The sequence below is a fragment of the Bidens hawaiensis genome, unplaced genomic scaffold (assembly GCF_021521415.1).
Source record: "Bidens hawaiensis isolate Kalapana, Puna unplaced genomic scaffold, B.hawaiensis_p1.1 tig00016458_1, whole genome shotgun sequence".
In the NCBI taxonomy this organism is placed as follows: Eukaryota; Viridiplantae; Streptophyta; class Magnoliopsida; order Asterales; family Asteraceae; genus Bidens; species Bidens hawaiensis.
Window position 1 is genome coordinate 92,412 of NW_027492507.1, and position 22,499 is coordinate 114,910.

Here is a 22,499-nt window from a genome sequence, read left to right on the forward strand (position 1 = left end):
CTGTTCTTCAGTATATTTCCTCTGTTGACTGAAGTGTTGGTTGAACTTGTGCTGAAAGTCCGCCCAATCATAGATGTGGTGGACTAGTAAACGATCGAACCACGCCCTGGCCGCTCCAACCAGCGTCATCTGGAACATATAACACCACGTGGGTTCCGTCCAGCTGCTGACGGTTGCCCCCGCTATGAATCTGTTCAAGTGATCATCTGGGTCGGACATACCATTATAAGTGCCGATGTTGGACATCTGTTTGGCACTTCTCGGGGCGATTGCTTCCGCAATGTCCCTTGCAAACTTGGACTTTCCCGCATTTGCGGCAGTTGGTCTAAAGGTTTTGGAGAAGTCACGTGGGTTTCCTCCCGCGTTCCTTGGTTTGAAGGTTTCTCCAAAATTCCTTCTTGGTTGGAAGTCCGTTTCCTTACGCTTCCCTTTCGCCCTGTGGCGAGGGTTTGCGTCGGTGTCGGATTCCTCCCGATCATCGTCCGAGTACTCGCACTCACTGTTCATGTTGAGCTGTTGTCGAGTACTTCCGAATTCGTCAGCCTGTTGGAGTGAACGCAAACTTTCATCCAACTCAGCTTGGAACTCTTTCTGGCGTGCTTTGGCCCACGCCTTAACTTGATCGAGTGTTTGGCGAGGGAGCCTCGCCTGTTTATCCAACTGGGCATCAGTGAATCCCAGTGAAATATTGTTTACTGCACTTGCCCCGGCTTGGGTAACCGGGGTAGTGTTCGTAAAATTTGTATAACCGCCGGTGTCCCTCCCAGTGGCTGGGGTTGTGGTTACCGGGGTTTCCTGGTCACTTACTGGCCTTGGGACCGGAGTAACGTTAACAATTTCTTCAGAAATTTTGAAAAAACTGAGAATTAGTTCTAGCTTTTATGCACGGATGGCGCCAATGAAGAAACACTAATCGACCCCGGGCAGATTACGGATAATCTGGGGGTTAAATAGATGTTTCCCACGAGGGTTAGGTCCGGCAAAGAAGGATGTTCTTCAGATGACCTGCAAAACAAACACCGTGAGCTCGTCACTGAGAAGGGGGGGGGGGTTCCTCCTTGTGACCACCCTCCGGCGTGAGAATCAGACTAGATTGCTCTGAATATAAGTGTATATTGAGAGAAATAGCAAGTGAAGGTAAAATACCAGATGATCCTACCGTTCCAAGGTGTTGGAGTATTTATAGTCGAAGGTAGGTTTCCAAGCAGGTACAGCCAGCTGTATAATATTCCTGTTCTACCAACTATGGGCTACGCACGTGCCATGCTGGTTGGTGGGTAGGCAGCGGCTGATAGTGACAAGGCCGGCTGTGTACTGTTCCCTTTCCACCAACTGCAGGCTATGTGCGTGCCACGACAAGGGTTGGTGAGTAGGCAGCGGCTAATAGTGACAAATAGTACTAGAGCATGCTCCTCCTCGTACTGTTGTCGGTGAGCTGTCACCCTGTGATTGGTTCATGGGCTGCTTTGGTCAAATCTTGTCTATTTTGTCCATACCTTGGCAGGTATAGTACAAAAGATCTTCCAGAAGCATACGGACTGGCTCATTTGGGCGGGAGTATTCCCGCCTTGCTCATTCCTTCAGGTGACACTGAATTATTGAGTTAGTGCCTTGTGCGTGTAGCCTTGCTATTAGTGCGGGTAGCCTTCCCTGATGGCTTGTATCCGCAGCTGCGGGGACAGGCGGGGTACTTCACAATTGAGAGGCTTTCCCTGCGGGAACAGCTGGCGTACTGCGCGTAAGGTCTTCATCTCTGAGCATGGTGGGTCCTGCGGAACCAGTTGGTCCTTGCGCAGACGTTCCTCTTCAAGGTGAGTATTGCGGGTCCAACTGGGCTCTGCTGGGACCTACCTCTTCATTTACTAATATATAAAGCTCTTTATAAAAATAATCATCATAAACTATGAAGTTACAAATATTTAACCTTTAGCCTAAGACCATCATGAACATTTGAAGATATACATGACTTTCAACAAACAATGGTCCACTCACTCTTACATGAAACTAAATGCCTGATGAGACCTTCTTAAAAGTTGTAGGGTATACTTCCCTACCAAGGTCTTTGTTAGAATAACACTCTTATATAAATATAACCTATTTTTAATGTTATACACAGCCTTTTATAAGATTAGTGATCATAAAACAATATTAACAATGTACTATGACAAATATGTAAGGTTGTAGTCTCTTGGGATATAAACCAGAGACCATTTAGTGTAGTTGTTATGAGTTTAAAATTTTGACTTAAACTTGTTAATTGATAAATAAAAATTTCCCGTGTTTAGATACGGGAGTGATATTAGGTGAGAGCTGACCCCGATTGCCCAAAACTACATACTCTTTTACCCAAAACACGTACCTAAACTTTTATAATTTAGTTTTAGTTTTTATATTCCTTGATCATAGTCGATTAATGATCTCTTTTCGTGGCCTTATTATGTGAAAATGAACTTTTCTTTAGGTACTTATTTCATTATATTATCTAGTGAAAAGTTAATATACAAATTAAATTAATGTATTAACTGTGCGAATCAAATAATGCAATAATATATACAAGTAATGTAATTACATTATGTTGTAAATACATTATACTATAAATATACTATGTGGTATATATAATTACACTACTTAATTCACATAGTTGACATGTTAATTTAATTTATGTTTGATCTTAACCCATAATCTATATATTATATGTTATAAAGTATCAATTTATTTTTGTGTTTTACCATCATGAAATTTTATATTTAAACAATATATAGTGATGACATGTTTTTGTCATGTTTTAATTTGTTGTAGATGCTTATAAGGATTGATTTATATATAATTTAAATGGCAAAACTCTTTTTGACTTTTATATATTAATTTTACACTGTCGAGTTTAGGCTCGTTAAAACTTTTCTCAAATATAAAAAAACAGTTAAATGTGTGTGTATTAATAATTAATAAACAATGAACGAGCCGTGCCCGAGCCAAGCTTGAGGAAAATGACTCACGTTACGAGCCTGAGATTTAGAATAACTGCTCAGAATAAGCCTAACTCAAGATCGAGCTTTCGTAAGTCGAAACAATCCAAGCAAATCACAGTTAAACTCGGGTCCATCTCGTTTACACTTCTAAACTATTATTAATAATTCTTTTTCATATGAATATAAAAATATTACTCCATCCAACGTCATCATACTGTAGGAACAGAACTAGTACCACAATGCATAATAATATGTGTCATGGAACGACTTCCCAAGATTCAACGGATGGGTAGTACTTGTACTACTCATTAAAGGTTCCAACTTTCTATGTTAAACACTTGATTTTTATTGTTGTTTTCATCAAGGTTTCATTTTATTAATTTTAACCAAAAAAAAACAAAAAAATATTTGTTTTAAATTACTCTGATTATGTTCTATTGATAGATAATAGTTTTAACTTTACTCTTGGTTTCTGACAATTTCAACTAAATGTGTGCTGTTTATAATGGGTTGCAACTAACCCCGTTATTGGGGTTTAGTTGCAGGTCGCTGTAAAACCGGTACGCTCATATTTTTCCTCGCGAAACTCAACATTTTCGTGTCAAACATCTTTGTAACCTTAGATCGGACCTTTAAGAACCTTATTTTAGTAAAAACATTGGTTATTGAGGTTGCCAGAACCCTAGATACAATGTCGAAATCGGTTGGTGATGGTGGTGGTTGTTAGGGGTGTAAACGAGCCGAGCCGAGCCCGAGCTCGACTCATTAACTAACACAGAGCTCGAGCTCGTCTCGTTTCAAGCTCTTTTTTCAAAGCTTGAGCTCTGCTCAGCTCGGCTCGTTTACTATTTATCAATTATTTTTTATATAATTAGAATGATTTTTATATATTAATTAATAATTATTACATATATATTTTAACAAATTATATAAATGACAGGCTCGCGAGCTGGATCGCGCTCGATAAGTGAAGCTTGGACTCTGGCTCGTTTATTAAACATGCTTACGTTTAGGCTCAAGCTCGGGCTCAGTTCAATCGAGCTTTTTAACAAGCAGATCTCGATTAGCTCGTGAGCAGCTCGACTCGTTTGCACCTCTAGTGGTTGTGTTGTTCAGGTTGAGTTTTCTAGAAAAATCTGTGAGTCTTCCTGCCAAAAGACGTTTTCCGTCAACCATCAACTAATAGAGTTAGTTAGTACTCCGTTAATTACGGACTGTTATTAATAATGCACATTTAGTTGAATCTGATACCAACTTATTTAAAACCGGTATACATATCAAAAATTCATTTAATATTTTCTTCTTGTTTTACCTCACTGTTTAACGGATCAGATCTCCATATCCATCCCATTATATTATTATTATAATATTATCATTATTATTATTATATCATATTATATTTATAACCTGCAACTAATCAATGGCTACTTTCAAAAAAAAAAAAATGGCTACTTTCAAGGTTTTATTCTCTGCACATTTGTTACTTTCATACTTCAAAAAAGTTACAAGATTCTATTACCCAATTGGTACCCACACACATTCATCCTCTGTTTCTCTCAGCCATTTTATCAAACACCTTGCCTGCATATCTTATTCTTAATAATCTTGAACTAGTTTCACTTCTGCATGTCTTATACTTGCATTGTTTAACTGTTATTATTGTTCTTCATGTTTCACAAGTGTTAGTGTGGTAGAAAGTAGTTAACTTTATAGTTTATACTTAGATCTATTAATATTTTAGTACTTTAGTTAAATACTGAGCTTTTTCTTTTTCAATTAGTATCTTCACTATTAAGATTTAATATTTGCTTTTATAGTGTATACTTAGATCTATTAATATTTGAGTACTTTAGTTAAATATTGGGAATTTTTTTTTAATTTGGTTTCAATTAATATTTTCAATATTAAGATTTAATATTTGTTAGTTAAAATCTTGGATTTAGTTGTTTAGTTGTTCTTAATGTTATTCATATTTTCACAAGTATTAGTTTAATAGAAAGTAGTTAACTTTATAGTGTCTACTTAGATCTATTAATATTTGAGTACTTTAGTTAAATATTTTTTTTTGGTTTTAATTAATATCTTCAATATTAAGATTTCATATTTTTTAGTTAAAATTATTTGAGTACTTTAGTTAGATATTGAGTTTTTTTTTAATTAATATCTTCAATATTAAGATTTAATATTTGTTAGTTAAAATTATTTGAGTACCTTTGTTAGATATTGAGATTTTTTTTTATTTTTTATTTTTGGTTTTAATTAATATCTTCAATATTAAGATTTAATATTTGTTAGTTAAAATCTTGGAGTTAGGGTTAGTGATTTAGTGATTTGAGTGATTTGACTAAAAGATGAGGCCAATACAAGATAAGGGTTGTTTGAGCCACGTGTCAGCTCATGACCCTTCGGGTGGCGGTGGGGCCCGGTGCGGCAGCCACCGCACCGCTCTAGGTAAACCAACACCGTCGAAATGGGACGATGCCCAAAAATGGTTAGTCAAGTTGTCTAGAGGCGGTGAGAAAAGCGAGCCGCGTGACTCAAATGCTGATGACCGAAGGTTAATAAACTCGGGTTCGAAAAACGAGAACCCGAGCTGCGAATATGAAGATGGTGATGTTGAGTCAATAAAAGTCAACTGTGATGAGTCAATGTGGAGATGTGATAACACGGGGTCGGTTGTTAGATCGATACATGTTAGGGATATGGGGACCGAAATGACGCCTATCACTAGCCAGGAGCCTTCACGGGCCGCTACACCGGGGCCAGCCACGACGCCGGCTGCACGCAGCCCAATAGCGTCTGGTTCCTCGACTCCCGTTAGACCGAGTGTGACTCGTGGGCCCACGGTTGATGTTGGTGGGCCCACTAGGTTCGGTCGGGATAAGGTGGAACCGAGTGGCGTTGAAAGTAAGGTAGGAAATCAAGATTCTTCGAAGGCGAGTCCTCTTGAGACCCGAGCGATGGCTTGCGATGAAGCCGAACGCGCAAAATACATGGCAAGGTGATAACTCTTTTCCTACCCTTTTGTTGGATTCGTATGTTTTGCATAAAAAGACATGATTCGTGTTCGTTTATATCGTTTATTTAATATCTTGTTGGCTTTGTTTATATAGAGTAGACAGAAAGTAATCATGTGATTGAACAATTATAGAAAGCAAATGATTGTTTAAAGTTTGTGTCTTTATTGTTTGGTGAGTCATTAGAAGGTGTTTAGATGCTAGGGGTGCAAACGAGCCGAGCTGCTCGCGAGCTACTTGAGATCGGCTCGTGAAAAACCTCGATCGAGCCGAGCTTAATCGAGCTTGAGCCCTATCTTGAGCCTAAAAGTAAGCTCGTTTAATAAACGAGCCCGAGCTTCACTTATTGAGCTCGAGCTAAACAAGCTTGTAATTTATATAATTTTAATATATGTATGTATATATATATATATAAAAAATAATTATTAATTAATTTATTGAATGTTATAAGAAAATAACTAAAAATAACTAAGTAACATATATTATTTTATACATAAAATTATAATTGGAAAAAAATATATAAAAATTAATTAATAAAGAGTAACCAAGCCGAGCTCGAGCTTTGAAAATGGAGCTCGAAACGAGCCGAGCATGTGTAAGCTGATTATGACAAGTGTTTGACCAAAACTGTAGTGGTTTGACTTTTTGACTATTTAAGGTCAAAGTACCCATATTTGAGCATGCATGCAATACATGTTGCATGTATAGTATTTTTAAAATCAAAATAATCACTTTGGAAAAAATGCACATCCAAACACCCCCTAAACGCGTAGAAAGAGGAATGATTACCGAAGGTAGATGACGTGTTAAGATTCTTGATTTTTGTTTTTGGTTGGTAGGTACAAGCGCGAAGAGGTGAAGATACAAGCTTGGGAGAATCATGAAAAGCCGAAATGGAGATGAAAAGAATGGAGGTAAATTTAGTCATTTTGATCTTTTTGCTTAATGCCAATTTCGACATGTTTATTTATAAACGGGTTGATTTGGGTCATATATATCTATATCCGACCAAATGGGATACAAGTGTATTATAAATGCATCATAATTCACTTTTTAAGAAAAAAATATATTGTTTTCGAAAATTGGATTGAACCAGATGCAACCCGCACTAAGGACGTGTTTGGGATTGCTTATTAAACAGGTTATTTGTTTATTGCAGCTTTGATGCAAAATGTGCATACACCCCAAAATGGCAAAATTACCGGTTTTGCCACGAACCCATTGACTCGTTTGACCCGCCCATTTTGTTAAATCTTGATTATGCTAAAGGCATAAAGACTGCGGTTTTCTATGAACCCGTTTGGACCCGCCTGTTGGTGAAATCTTGATTTGACAAGGACGGAAAGATTGAGTTTTGTCATGAACCCGTTTTGACCCGTCTGTCCCGCCCATTTTATATGAACCTTTTGACCTGTCTGGCCCGCTGGGTTTTGTCACGAATAGTTTTTTGACCCACCCATTTTGTTAAATCTTGATCAGGCAAAGGCGGAAAGATTGAAATCTCGAGCGCAAGAAAAGTATACAAACAAACTTGCGTCAACACGAAGAATAGCTGAAGAAAAACGAGCAAAAGCCGAGGTGACTTTGAACGAACAATCCGTAAAAACATCCGAAAAGGCGGATTACATAAGAAGAACAGGACACCTTCCATCTTCTTTCTCAATTAAACTTCCTTTAAATTCTTGCTGTTGGTAGTTAGTTAACATAGTAGCAAGTGTATTTATTTAGACCACTTTGTTGTATCTTTTAGAATTCAAGATTTTATTAGTTTTATGGACTTTTATTTGTTTTTATAATATGTGTTCTAATCAAGTACGCTTAGATCAAAAATGTTTTCTTTTAATGGGTGTTAAAAAACAGTTGAAACTAACCCGGCTGCTCAACTGAAACAAGTCGAACGGTTTGAGATCCAAGCAGTTTGGTTTACATGGTTTAACGGATCAGTCCGCTATTTTTAAACAATACGTTTATTACATATTAAGGGTTGAGTATAATGCAATGTTTTAAAAACAAGTATTTTACTCATATCAGATTTAGTTTAAAAAAACGGTACAATTGGTTGAACTGGAATGTACCGAGAGGTTTAACCGGATTGAACATTATACAATTGGGCGGTTTTGCTCTCACTAGTTTATATTATAACAAATTCTTAAAACTTGCATTAATAGAAACTCCGTAGCCTTTTCATGAAATTTTTAATACTCACATTACCCCACTCACAAGTTGTATTACTGTATTAGGCACAAACGACAAAATAAATTAAATATATAGCGTGTCTAGTTAATAGGTTAGTTATATACATAAATGATGATAGAATACAATAATCTTTAACGTACATTAACGTACAAAAATACATATATTCATGAAACTGATCCATAAAATCACACCTCAAGTTCTCGAAATCGTCAATATATATTCAATTAATCACCTGTTCACCGAAAAAATAGATTTGGATCGTTAATCAATCATTTTTTTACCCTTTTTCACGAAAACCGTTTTTAGCGTATTATGGATTTATTGAGCGTTTTTGGTTTTTTTGTCTTTGAGCATTTTGTTTTTGCCTTGAACGTTTTGATTTTGACTTGAGCGTCAATCGCGTACGTTTTTTTACGTTACGAATTATTGTACGATATCTCAACCCTAATTATATATATGAGTTGACTAAAAGAAAAAAAAAGCCAAAATAAATAAAATTCTTTATATGAAAAGTAGATTAGTAAAGAAAAAAAAAAGTAAAAGATGTGACAAATTTTTTTTTTGTCATAAGGTATAAATTTGTTTGCAACTTTAGCCTTTTATGCTATGTGTTGTAGAAGAGCTTTAAAGCCTCTTATCGTACTCTCTCTCTATATATATATGTGTGTGTATATATATACGTACACGAGTGTATGTGTGAGTGAGGGAGGGGGAGAGAGAGAGGCAGCTATCCCCACCGTTTCCCTTCTTTAAGCCTGTCACAATTTTACCATTTCCCTCCATGCTACCCCCTCCATACCAGGCACGGTGTTTGGGTCGTTACCTGCCAAATCACCATGCTACCAACAACAAAGAGCCTTAAGCTAACTCAATCCATTATCTTAATATAAGATACAGGTTGAAACCACAATCAAACTTAAAACACTCAAAGTTAATTCATTCAAAATTTCATTTTAAGCCGAAAGAGTTAGGCTAAGGGTAATGGGGCTTGGTTGAGCCCCAAGTGATCCAATCAAAATCCGACATGTAGACGATGACATCACTACTAGAAAAAAAGGCCTTCCTTGACACGCATTGCGCGTCATTAATGGGTGCCTATGACACGCAAATGCGCGTCAAAGAAGCCCCTGTCATAAATTGAACTTGACACGTTTTTTTGCATGTCATATTTATTGACACGCATTAATGCCCTGGATCAAGCCTCTCAACCAAGCCCCAGAGGGTGTAGTGGTCCAGGTGATCCGGAGCTTGATCCAGTTTTTTATTTATTTAATTATTTTAAATAATACATTAAATAATAATATATAACATTACATTAATAATAATATAAAACATTACATTGATACTAGTCTAATACAAGATTATCGGATCTTCTATCACACAAATGCTCGACCAACTCATGCCGAACGTTGCCGTGTATCTCACGGCTCTTGATGATATTTATGTTATCGAGTCGTTGTTCATTGGTGATCGTCGATTCTTGTCTTGGAATATCACCTTGGTAGTTTTGACAAATAGCGTGACCCTCTTCTTCTAGTATCATGTTATGTAGGATTATACACGTGATGACGACCTCCATTATCTTCTCCCTTGTCCAAAATTTTATTGGATTCGCCAACATTGCCCATCCTTTCTTTAGGACTCCAAACGTCCTTTCAATATATTTCCTTGTCGATTCTTGTTTCTTCGTGAAGTACTTTCTTTTGTCAGAAACTGGACCCGCGTAAGCTTGAACAAGTATCCCCCGTTCGTTGTAAATACCATCAACGAGGTAGTACCCGTACTTGAAATGTTCTCCATTTGCAAAAAAAGCCTGAGGGGGTTCAACCCCGTCGATAAAGTCATCGATTATCGGTGATTGATTGATAACACTGAGGTCATTATTAGACCCGGCAACCCCAAAGAACACATGCCAAAACCAAAGATCCTGTGACGCCATCACATCAAGTACAATAATAGGGACAGGGTGGTCACCTCGATGGAATTGACCTTGCCAAGCAGTAGGAGACATAACACAACCAACATGCATACAATCAAGGCTACCGAGCATCCCGGGAAAACCATGCTTTTCACCGTGCACCTCGTATATGCGTTGGATATCATACATTGTTGGTCTACGTAAGTATCTCCGCTTGTATAGCGATATGACCCCTAAATATAATTATTAAAATTATATAAGTTATGTAAATATTTAAAAAATATATAAACAAACGTAAATAATAAAATTATATTAAAAATATATACCTCTACAAAAGTGGTTAAGCTCATCACGTCCGTCTTTTTAGCCATTTGTAGACACTCGTCCAACATGTCCGAGTTAACACCATACGCTATTTGCTGAAGAGCGGCGGTAATTTTTTGAGTAGCCGTGAACCCGGGCTTACCTCTAGCGTCATCCTTTTGTTGAAAATACTCAAAGTGCTCTGGCAAGTCATTTGCTAGACGCATGAATAATCGTCTAGTCATTCGAAAACGTGTTCTAATACTATCCTCACCATATGTGGGATTGGGACTAAAATAGTGACGCATCAAACTTTCGTTAGCGGTCTTTCGATCACGAATACGCGGTTGCCGAAATAATGAGGCTCGGAGGCGTTTTTGATCTATCAAAAAGTTTATCGTCGTTTGAACCGCATGACAAATGAGTTCATCTTCTTCCTCGAAAGAATTGAAAGACGAAGACGTTGATGACGATGCCTTTATAAATATGGAGAGAAAATGAAGTTTTGATAGAGGGAAAGTGTGGTTTTTAAAGAGAATAAGAGAGAATGGTTTGAGTTTTTATAAAGTATGTGTGTAGATTTGTATTTATAGGTAAAAAAAGTAAAAATAAATATTTTTAAACCCACAAAACTAACCCCAACGGCTAGTTTGACCAGTCAAAAAACCTTCAACGGCTAAATTGCCCCGCGGTCCAGGCTACGGGGCTCGTCCACGCCCTTGATCACCGGATGGGTGTAGTGGTGTTCGCGAGCCACCTAGACCGCCACCTGGACCGCGCCCCCTCCTTCACCCCCCATTACCCATTGCCTTATATACGTGAACCACAAGCCAATTTAAAAAAAAAAAAAATTACTCTGAAATATAATAATAATAATAATAATAGTAATAATAATTAATAATTAATAAATAATAATAATAATTTAAAAAAAATAATAATAATCCATCACTTGCGTATATACAAACACGACGAGTGATCCAATTCCAATTCTCCAAATCAATCCCCAAATCTCTAGAACTAACCACCGCGTTCTGCCGCCACGTGTCCCACCGCCGGCAACCTTCCGGCGATTCATAATATCACTCACACAACCAGAAGCATACGTCACCTACCGCACGTCTATAATAAGCTTCTATAGGTTCAATTTCTCGTTTTTTTATCATTTGTCATTCGATTCGATTTCTAGGGTTTTGTAATTCATCCTGATTTGTTACAATTGAGTTCACCGGTTCAATTATACAGTGATTATGTATCCTCGTGGTTAATATTACCGTATACGTATTGCTATTGCTCTTATTACCGTACGGTTTGATTTCTAGGGTTTTGAATTCTTACGGATTTGGTGAAATTGAGACTCTAGGTTGAATTAGACGGTGATTATGTATCTTCATGGTTGATATTACCGTATACGTATTGCTATTTCTCGTACGGTTTGATTTCTAGGGTTTTGAATTGTTACGGGCTGGTGAAACTGAGGTGCGCGGGTTAATCGTACGGTGATTTTGTATCCTTGTGGTTGATTTACGTATAGGGGATTGTAGAATTGCGCGTAGAGGATCGAAAACGCCTAAAATCTGGGGGTTAGGTTTTTAGAGGGGTGGATTAGTGTTGAATTACTGTTCTGTGTTATACATGAGCAAGTATATGGCGGCGGGAAGACATGGAGGATACCGCGATAGTGAGGTTAGGGAGCGGGAAGGGGAATATGATCGTGTGAAGAATGGTGGTGACCAGGGGTATGATAGGGGAAAGAATCAGGTTCGGGGTAGGGTTAGGGTGAGGGATAATAATAAAGATAGAGAGGTGGTTAATGGTGGCAGTGGTGGGGGTTATCGTTCGGGGTCTAGGAGTTTTTCGGGTGGTGATGGTGGTGGTTTGAGGCGTGGTGATCAGCGTATCAGGGTTGGGGATAGAGAACCGGGTGAGTTGTCTTGTGAGAGTGGGTCGGATGAAGGTGTGGAGTCGGAAATGAATGGTAAGAATAATGAGGGTGTAAAGATGGAAAATAATTCTCAGTCTGATAGTGGTAAAAAGAGGAAATTTTCGCCGATTGTTTGGGAAAGAGATGATAAGGAAGCTAGTAACTCGTCGATGGTTAGATCTTTGCCAGCAAATGTTGTTCTACCTCCTCCGCCTCCGTTGCCTAAATCCTACCGGCGATCGTCTGTTGTTCCTGCAGCTGTTGTTCAAAACTCTCCTGTAGAAAATAATAAGATCTTGTCTTCAGGTAATACTCCTGTTGATACTGGCAAGCGTGATTCTCCTGGATTTGAACCTGATATTGTGAAGCATGATGATTCTCCTGGATTTAAATCTCATGTTGGTTTATCTTCTTCTCTTCCGCAGGAAGAGGATCTTGGGTACAATCAGGATGTAGATCCACCAGAAGAAGATTACATGCCGACACGAACGATAAGATCTTCTCGGTGGGCCAGTGATGCCAATTCTTCATCCGATGAAGGTGAACTTTCTGATGATAACAAGATTCAGCAGAGGAAAGGATCTGTTGAAATTAGATCAAGAAAGCAGTCGTCAAGTCCTGAGGTTGGGGAGCGTTATAGAGAAAGCTCTGAACGAATTAGAGGGCGATCTTCTGAGTCTGTTGAAGCAGGAGTAAATGATTTGTCTGACGATGATTTGGAGAGGAAGGATTATATGGATATAGATGACGAAGACAAGAAAGATGGTACTGATCTGAGTTTATCAGAATCTGATTCAGAAAATGGTGATGGATCTCAAGGTGCACCAGATGCTGGTGGCCCCTCTGTAAGAAGTGTGAATATGCTGCACGGTTGTAGAAGTGTTGATGAGTTTGAGAGATTGAACAAGATAGATGAAGGTACTTATGGGGTTGTTTATAGGGCCAAAGATAAGAAAACAGGAGAAATTGTTGCTCTGAAAAAGGTAAAAATGGAGAAAGAAAGAGAGGGGTTTCCTCTTACCTCTTTAAGGGAGATAAACATTCTACTTTCATTCCATCATCCATCTATTGTGGATGTGAAGGAAGTGGTAGTTGGGAGCAATCTTGATAGTATGTTTATGGTAATGGAATACATGGAACATGATCTTAAAGCATTAATGGAGACAATGAAACAGCCGTTTAGCCAGAGTGAAGTTAAATGCCTTATGCTCCAGCTATTCGAGGGAACAAAATACCTTCATGACAATTGGGTACTTCACCGTGATTTAAAAACCTCAAATTTACTTTTGAATAATCGAGGTGAGCTGAAAATCTGCGACTTTGGATTGTCTCGTCAATATGGAAGTCCTCTAAAACCATATACTCATTTGGTGGTTACTCTTTGGTACAGGTGAGAATCCATCATTTGTGCAATATTTCTTTTATTAAACAATAAACTTAAATACCATTTCTGTACTTTATCTCATTATTATGCTTTTATGCCATGATGTATTTGATTTTATACCAAAGTTATCATGATTAGATAATATGAATAATGTATATTCTGCTATTATAGTGAATGATATGTTTGTCATTAGTCTTATATGGTGATTCAATACTTTATTAGGGCCCCGGAGCTACTGCTTGGAACAAAACTGTATTCTACTGCAATTGACATGTGGTCATTGGGTTGTATCATGGCTGAACTGTTGTCTAAGCAACCGCTATTTAATGGGAAAACAGAGTTTGACCAGCTTGACAAGGTGAGTTGACCAGCGAGTTGTATTTTTACTGTACTATGATCAGCATTTGCTCACTTTGGACTCTAAAAATGGCAGATATTCAAAACACTTGGCACACCAAATGAGACTATTTGGCCTGGCTACTCCAAACTTCCTGGAGTCAAGGTGAACTTTGTCAAGCACCAGTAAGTTCAAACATTCCTGAATTTATTCCTCAATGCAAATAAGTTCACATTTTCATATTTTGGTAATGTTTTCCCAGGCTTCCAGCTTTGGGTGATTTTCTGGTCTGGCTTTCTAGCTTCTGTTGGTGACAACATTAAGTACATTTTAAATTCTCTTGGTTTTATTTACTATTTTGCATCTTTTGTAGGTATAATTTATTGCGGAGAAAATTCCCGGCTACATCTTTTACTGGATCTCCTGTGCTCTCTGATGCTGGATTTGATCTGCTGAATAAACTTCTAACATATGACCCTGACAAGGTATTGTTTTGTATTATGAAGTTTTGTTTTTTATACCAATTTGACATGTGTCATATTTATTTTTTAATTATCTGTAATACTCCCAGAGAATAACAGCTGCGGAAGCTCTAAACCATGAGTGGTTCCGTGAAGTTCCTCTACCAAAGTCTAAAGATTTTATGCCGACGTTTCCAGCTCAGCATGCTCAAGACAGGTATGTATTAACTGAAGATTTTAGAATTTGGTGTACAAATTAATGGAATTGCATAATAAATTTTGATTCTGGGTAATATTAGTATTTCTCTCTCCCTAAAAAGGTACAAAATCCAAAAAGTGTTTTTTTTTAATAATCAAGGTAATAGACTTCAAATTATTTCTACTTTGGGTAGTCAAATTTATGCTTCTTTCAAGCTAACAAAATTCCATTTTTTACTCTGGATCGGTGGGTGTTTTCTAAAATGGGTTTTTTTATATCTAAATTTTTTTTCTGGAGAATGTGAAACTATGTTTACCCATGATAGAATCTTAAGGAAAACTGGTTTTTTATGCAATCAGCTCATAAACGAATCTTAATGTCTTGGAGTTGTAACTTTTTAATTTATTTATCTACTTCAGGCGTACCCGAAGGGTAATGAAAAGCCCTGATCCTTTGGAGGAGCAGCGTAGGAAGGAGCTGCAACAAGCTGAATTTGGGACAGGTGGCTTATTTGGATAGGATATAGAGTTTATGTGTCCGGTTTCAAATTTATGATGTACTAAAAACTTGACATTGTTGAGGTGAGAGTCTATTTGCTGAGGTGGCATTGGCAACATTGGTTAGGGGTGACTACCATCAATGCTGCTTTCAGCAGGCACTCTTCATCATCTCGGAGTTGACTTCTGCTTTTACTCTCAACTTGATACATAGCAGGTTGACTTCTTTGTGCAAGATGTTAACTTTTTACCATTTGTTTCTTTGGAACTTGTGTATGTAACATATTTTTAGTTGGTTACTGTATAACATTTCATGGAATTGGATTTTTTTCCCATATAAGTTTTTACTTTCTATATTGTGTTTTATCGGGTTTTTTAATCTTCGTATTGTGTTTGCAAGAAATTGTCGGTGTAGCATGGAGTTGGCGTTCTTAGCTTTCTATGATGGAGTATATTATCAGAAATTGTGCTATTTCAAGGTAATGTCATAATAACATGAATACCTTAAAGGATTAATGATTACCTTTGTTGTTTATGTCTAGAAGCCAAGTGAGATCTTATTCTAAGCTTCACAAACCTATGTGGTTCGATACGGTCATACGGGAAGTTACTAAATTTGATTAGGGGTTAATGGCATTATATGTATTTAGTAAGTGGTGACTTGTTAGTTTTCCCGTTATGAGTTGGTTTTCTTCTTCTTAGCACCCTTGTTTCTCATTTTTTGTTAAACAAGTTAGTGAATAGTTATAATAATTTATAAATGGAGATAAGGGGTCGAGGTTTAGGGCGGAGTTGACTTCTGGAGAACCTACATGTTAAATTGTAGGAACTATATTTGTACTATCCTTTAGATTTTTTGTTCTTGTTAAATAAGTTTTGGTTTGGCTTACATATCAAATAAATGCCAGATCATACGTTGCCTAAAAAATGTGGTGATGATCATCACCGCAAGGTGATTTCGGGACAGGAGTAATATTAGAGTTAGCAAGAGTTTTAAGAGTATTTTTTCGTAATGAGTTGTTAGCTTTGCTTAAATGTTTTTGCAATCTGTTTCTGTGGTTATCATTTTTTTTTGCTGAACTAGTTATTGGTTAATAGGAAATAGAGGTCAGGGGTCGAGGTTTAGGCATCAGGGATGGTAGAAAAACCCAAAAAGAATCGTAACTTCAGAATGGTCAAGGTAGTTAAAGGCGCAGCCAGGGCTGTTTGAATTTGTATGCTGGTGCGCTCGACTCATACTCGTTCAACCTTATCTAAACAGGATGTGTTTACATAATGTATAATCTTAATAAGTATAATAAGTTATTTTTTGAAGCTAAGAACTCGCTTATTTAAAATGTAAAATTGCTAGAAGTGTAGCTGGGTATTTCGTATTTTAAGCTTGTTTCTGCAACGAAACCAACCGGGATATAATGTCCATTGAAATTCGTATTAGTCATAGTGAGAAACTTAGGCTGTTGACTTTTGGTGATTATATGTTATTTTGTGCTTGCAAGATTATTTGTAATAATATAATATAAGTTGAAATTTTATGACATATATCTGCAACTGTCACTGCAGTATGAAAAGCAAGTAGGTTGTGGAGGTCAATCTGTGCAGCCCGGAAGTTTTATAGTTTTCATGTTTTTTGTCCGTTATTCAGGTACTTTTTATAACTTAACATCTCTATACCTAAAGGTTAAGTTTCTACCAATTTAAAGCCGTTAAAGCCTCCTCTTCATATTAGGCTGAGATGCTGGTTACTTCATAGAAGGGGTTAAAACTGGTAAATTTATAGAACACGTCAAAACCGGACATGCGGGATGGGTAACGCCGTAACAGGTGATGCTGCAGGACCGAGTAAAATATTTTTTTTTTGCTATTTCCGACCTTTGTGACCCATCTAGTTATCTTTATAACCAACCTTATAAATCTAACTGCTTGACTCGTTATGGTACGACCCAAGTGAAGTTGCAATGTCTACTTGTAAGGAAACAGGTGCTTGATATACCTTTGCCTCTGATTAACTTTTCACTCTGTCCGAACCTGTTTGACCAACTTTTAGACCAGTCTGTTTTGACATCCAAGCGGAGGTATATGAACTAGTGTTGTAGGACTTGCAGTTGACCAAATTTTTTCAAAAATTTCAAAGATTTTGACCAAATTTGGTCATATTTTCAATCGAAGTTCGATTAATTTAAACCATTTTTGACTGGTACTGAGTACTGACCTTAGGTGAAGTCGAATTGGTAGCCTCCAATTTCCGGTTAATTAGCGCCTAATCGCAATTTTTACAACACGATTTTTACGACACTGATAACTGATTACCACTGTCAAATATATTTTGGAGTTAAATATGGGTTTAATTTGCATTTTTGTTTTGATTCTAGTGGACAGTAAACGTGTTTAGTTTTTGGTTATACACAGGCGAAGATATTGAAAATGACATTTTTAAGACTATTATTAAAATTAATATCAGTTAAGTTAATGATAACCGAGAATGTCTCTTCAGGAACTGACTTCATGATTGTATAGACGGTTTAAAAAAAATCTAGACTTGATCGTAGCCACCTTTGTTTTACTAAATGCAGTCACTCCATTTCTATACTTGCGTGTAGCTTCTGTGTGTCCATAGATGTGTAATCACAATCTGTACGTTATACTGCTCTCTATATGCTCGTGTATGTATGTATGTATGTAATCATCCTCTATAGGCTTGTATGTTGTCTCTATACGTTTGAATTCTTAGGGTGTATGAGAGATGACAGTATATAACTATATATCGCTCCAAATCAGTGTTGGAAATGTGATGTGGTTGTGTGCTGCCTCACTTGGGTCCCTATGCAACAATCTTTGATTGCGATTTATCTTGTCGACCCATGAGCAAGCTCAAGTATTGTACGAGGTTGAGCTCAATTTTTAAGTTGAGTAGATCGATATGAGCCAAGCTGGTTTGTGTATATTTGAACTCGTGCGGGGAATGTGACAAGTAAACGGACATTTTTTTGGGTGACGAGTATTGTTGAGGGTATGTGTTTCTTGCATCCATTTTTAGATATATATTGATTTTGCTAGCATTTTTGTCTATTTTGAGATCATCAATTTGGGGAGAAAAGGTTCACCATCTCAACGAATACTTTATGAATATATTTAGGCATTTTAATTTTATTAAGCATTTGCCTCCTTGACAATGTTTAAAACATATTTAAGATTTTATATTATAAAATTTAATGGGTGAAGTGAAAAATGGTCCAAGGAAGAAGCGGTGTGGGCTAAGGCTTGGGTCAATACGTCGGAGAAGTCCTAATAAATGTAGAGCATCGAACTTCATTTTCGGGTGTTGCGACATTTCAAAGAATCGAGTCCCAGGTCAGGGTCCGACATCAATGTCCATCAAGTAAGCTCAAAATGGGATGTCACGAACATGAAGATACCTGATGTGAACGGGATATTAACAAGTTATGAACGTTGAAGCGGTCAATCGCATTAGGATGTGTACAATGTGACGTTCAAAGAATATGCTAGCAACGCTCATAATGGAGCATTGGAAATTGTTAAAAAGATCACACCAAATTACTTGTTCCTCTCATGAGTCTTAGCAAGCTTCCAAAAGATCAAGGACCATAAACTTGAAACATGCACTCAAAAGTTTTTGGAAGCACAATTATTTTGTTATTTAATTAATTTAATGGAAATAATATTTTTTATTTTTATTTTTATATGTTTATATTTGAATTAAAAAGTTGAAATTGGGGTTTGGAATGAATGAGATGAAAAGAAAATGAATTAAATGGTTTTGGGATGGTATGAGATATGAAAAATCAAATGGGATTTGATGCTGATGTGGAATGAAGAAAGTAGTGAAATATGTGAAAATGTACTTCTGCTGTAATACAATTGTTTTTGTAACGGTAAATTTCTTACTACTAGGGACTTGAACTTAGAACCTTTATGTGTTTGAGAGGTTTTGACTTTGTCACCGGACAAACTTCTTACTACCCAGGACTTGGAATTTGTTTATTTTATTAATTTTAAGATATCATTTAATAAATATATTTAATTTACTGTAACTTATAGTGGGACTACTGGGCACACTGGTTTGGATTTGTACTTGGAAGTTAGAAGTTGGAATCATGAGTATACATCTTTGTTAAATGTCTCTCTCAGGTTTCAACCCACTCAATCAAATGATTTAAATCCACAATATATATATATATATATATATATATATATATATTACCATTTAAGGAAAACTTCTACACTTTCTTATTTTACCTGTTAAGTTAATTTATAATTTTATACCACTAACATATTTGTTTTTTATGTAAAAAAACTATAATAAGGTACCAGTCGATCAAACTTGCTTCATTGTCTATTTAAACACCCTTTCTTTCTATTTATACATCCTGTTTACACACAATTTATATTCTACACGTACCTCTCTAAAACCCTTATTGCTTTTTAGGTGTCTAAATTGCAGCGTCCCTTAGAGGGGAAGGGGCACCCATATGGGTAGCATGTATGGCTTCCAAACCACATGGCAACACCACCCCATCTCATGTGGGTAAAGTGCATGGCTTCATTTCATGGCAATGGTTTGCCACACAACATTGATTCTTTATTGGCCATTGAATAATTAAATGTATTAATAAAGTTTTAGGGTATTGTGGGTAGAGATGGCCAAAAAAACCGGTTGGGGAACCGGTTTACCGGTTTAAACTGGAAACCGGTTTTTACGAAAACCGGTTTTTTAAAAACCGGTTTGACCGGTTTACAAACCGCCGGTTCGTCTTTCGGTTACAAGTTCTAGATCCAAAACCGGTTAACGAACCGGTTAATGGAAAAATCGGTTTTTTTTATTAACCGGTTATGGAAAAACCGGTTAACCGGTTTATAAAAAAACCGGTTTTTGACCGTTGTGGAAAAACCGGTTAACCGGTTTCTCCATAACCGGTTAACCGGTTAAAACCGGTTTTTGAACGTTGTATAACGGCTATATGCCCGTTTTTTTTTTTTGGACCGTTTTTTTTTTTTTTTTTACCATTTTACCCCCACAAACATCTATATATAGTTTAGGTTGGGTATTGGTTAGATCACACTCGATTATACAACTCCAAACGCTCTAAACGTTTATTTCATACGCGATTATTTTGTTATCTCACGCTCAATTATACCACATTACCACTCCATACGCTCTTATTTCGTAGTCGTTTATTTCATACTCGAGTATACCACTCTTATTTCGTAGTCGATTATCATGGCCTCCCAAAGTGCTGCTTCATCCGTCAACATGGGTGCCTCGAACACGGGAGAAACGGTCGTTCGGGTCATCCCCACGAAACGAAACCATGATGTTTGGCAACATTTCGACCTATGCGAAATGTCTAACGGTAGCCAAAAAGCTCGATGCAAACATTGTTTGAAGTTTTATGGCAAAGATGCAAACTCCACTTTAAAAGCGCATGTACAAAGGCCCTTTTGCAAGGCCTTGAAGGACGAATCGGGAAGTAGTTCGCAGCCGGAGATGACGAATCAAGGAGCGGTGTTTACGTACGACGTTGAAGCGGTACGTCAACAGTTTTCAAACTTTGTGATTCAACAAACACTTCCTTTCAACCACTTCGACAACCCTCAATTCACGGAGATGATGCAAAACTATGTTCAACCACGCTACCAACACGTAAGTCGTTCGACCCTTAGAAGAGATTGTCTTAAAGCATGGAAAAACGCTAAATCCGAACTAATTTCATACTTTTCAAACTTACAAACTGGTGTAAACTTAACAACGGATGTGTGGTCGGTACCTCATGGTTCGCCCGACTCATACATTTGTGTGACGGCTCATTGGGTTGACCCCGAGTCGTGGCAAATGATGAAACGAACCGTTGCGTTTCAATTGTTTGATTACCCGCACACGGGTAGAAATATTTTTCAAATCTTGGATAAAGTCATTTGACAATACAAGATTGAATATAAAATCTTTTCAATTTCGTTTGATAACGCGTCCAACAATACGGCCGCGGTTGGCCATTTAAAATTAAAGTATAAACCTATTTGTGATGGAGCGTTTTTTCATAGCCGATGCATTGCACATATTATCAACTTGGCCGTGCAAGATGGGTTAAACGTGATCGAAACGCAAAGAAACAATTTTAAAAGAATGTTACGAGATGTTTTTAGCAACAATAAAACATTTTCAAGATACAAAAAATTTTGTGTAGAAGCTAATTGTCAATGGTTGGGGCCAAATTGGGATTGTCCAACAAGATGGAACTCGACTTGTAATATGTTTGAGAAAGCCATCCAACAAAAAGAATTATTAATTGCGTTTCATCAAATTTTGTCAAGTAGGGGTAAATGTGCACCGTACGATCCTAGAAACTGGTTATTGATTGAGATCGTTACGGAGGTCCTTCAAATTTTTAAATCTTGCACAACTAGTTTATCCGGGGTTTACTATCCAACAAGCCCCATTGCTTTACCAAAAATTGCTGTCATGTGCACAAAGTTAAGTGAACTTCATTGTAGGGGTGCACCTTATATTGATATGGGTGTAAAAATGAAAGAAAAATTTAGAAAATATTTTCAACAACTACCCGCTGTTTTGACATGTGCTGCTGCGTTAAACCCTTGCATCAATGTTGGTGGTGTTGAAGCTTTAATAGAAAAAATTTGTGATGAGCTAGGGTTAAACGACGATCAAAACCCCTATTATAGCCAAACTTTAAAGAATGCTTTCAACACCACCTTGTCAAACATGTATGATGTCTACCTTACAAAATACGGGTCGTCTTCCCAAATTCATGACTCGTTAAGAGCTGTTGCCCAATCCCAATCCCAAACCGACCTTGAAATGGGGATGTACTACATGATTTGGGAAGACGCCGGTAAACGTCAAAAGGTAAACACCCCAAGCAGTGAACTTGGAAGGTATGGTGGTACCAACTTTGTGAAACACATGACTCCGGATGAATTTAGAAGTCTTGATTTGCTGGCTTGGTGGAGAGGTAAGGAGGATGAGTTTCCGATCCTCGCCGCCATGGCCAAAGATTTACTAACGGTCCAAGCTTCCACGGTAGCTTCGGAGTCTGCTTTTTCTGTTTCTGGCAGGGTTATATCGATTAGGAGGACTCGACTCACTGCACCAGCTATAGAGATGTCGATTTGCTACAAGGATTACTTGGACTCTTTAGATAGGGCACAACATCAACGCTCACTCGAGGGGGAAATGGAGTATGAAGCGGGCTTGTATGAAGACGAGGTCAATGAAGGACACACTCAACCAATGACCGATGAAGAAGCCGCGTACGACGATTAC

General features: G+C 37.4%; 1 protein-coding gene and 1 pseudogene across 5 annotated transcripts; both read left to right on the forward strand.

Annotated features, from left to right (window-relative positions):
- Window positions 1-5,134: 5,134 nt before the first annotated feature.
- LOC143551473 (uncharacterized) lies at window positions 5,135-7,758 on the forward strand (annotated as a pseudogene). The gene is made up of 3 exons (XR_013138500.1): window positions 5,135-5,970; window positions 6,826-6,900; window positions 7,466-7,758. The product of XR_013138500.1 is annotated as an uncharacterized LOC143551473 (transcript).
- A 3,609-nt stretch (window positions 7,759-11,367) lies between these two features.
- On the forward strand, window positions 11,368-17,007 carry LOC143551497 (cyclin-dependent kinase G-2-like). 4 transcript variants are annotated; one of them, XM_077041912.1, is made up of 8 exons: window positions 11,368-13,714; window positions 13,931-14,066; window positions 14,142-14,230; window positions 14,419-14,530; window positions 14,617-14,723; window positions 15,125-15,419; window positions 15,603-15,681; window positions 16,763-17,007. In XM_077041912.1, exons 1-6 carry the CDS (start codon window positions 12,036-12,038, stop codon window positions 15,222-15,224), a joined length of 2,223 nt encoding a protein of 740 aa, XP_076898027.1. In that variant the 5' UTR covers window positions 11,368-12,035; the 3' UTR covers window positions 15,225-15,419; window positions 15,603-15,681; window positions 16,763-17,007. The 4 variants fall into 4 exon arrangements, with proteins under 4 accessions (XP_076898027.1, XP_076898026.1, XP_076898025.1 ...); XM_077041911.1 differs by having other exon boundaries at window positions 11,368-11,541; window positions 11,723-13,714; window positions 15,125-15,681; XM_077041910.1 differs by having other exon boundaries at window positions 15,125-15,681; window positions 16,763-16,844; window positions 16,929-16,989.
- Window positions 17,008-22,499: the final 5,492 nt, after the last annotated feature.

Excerpts from the sequence above, each read along its gene's own strand:
- LOC143551497 (XM_077041912.1), top strand. The coding sequence starts at position 12,036 with ATGAGCAAGTATATGGCGGCGGGAAGACATGGAGGATACCGCGATAGT. Across the intron at positions 14,067-14,141 it reads AGTTTGACCAGCTTGACAAG|ATATTCAAAACACTTGGCAC; the intron begins GTGAGTTGACCA and ends TAAAAATGGCAG. Across the intron at positions 14,724-15,124 it reads GCTCAGCATGCTCAAGACAG|GCGTACCCGAAGGGTAATGA; the intron begins GTATGTATTAAC and ends TATCTACTTCAG.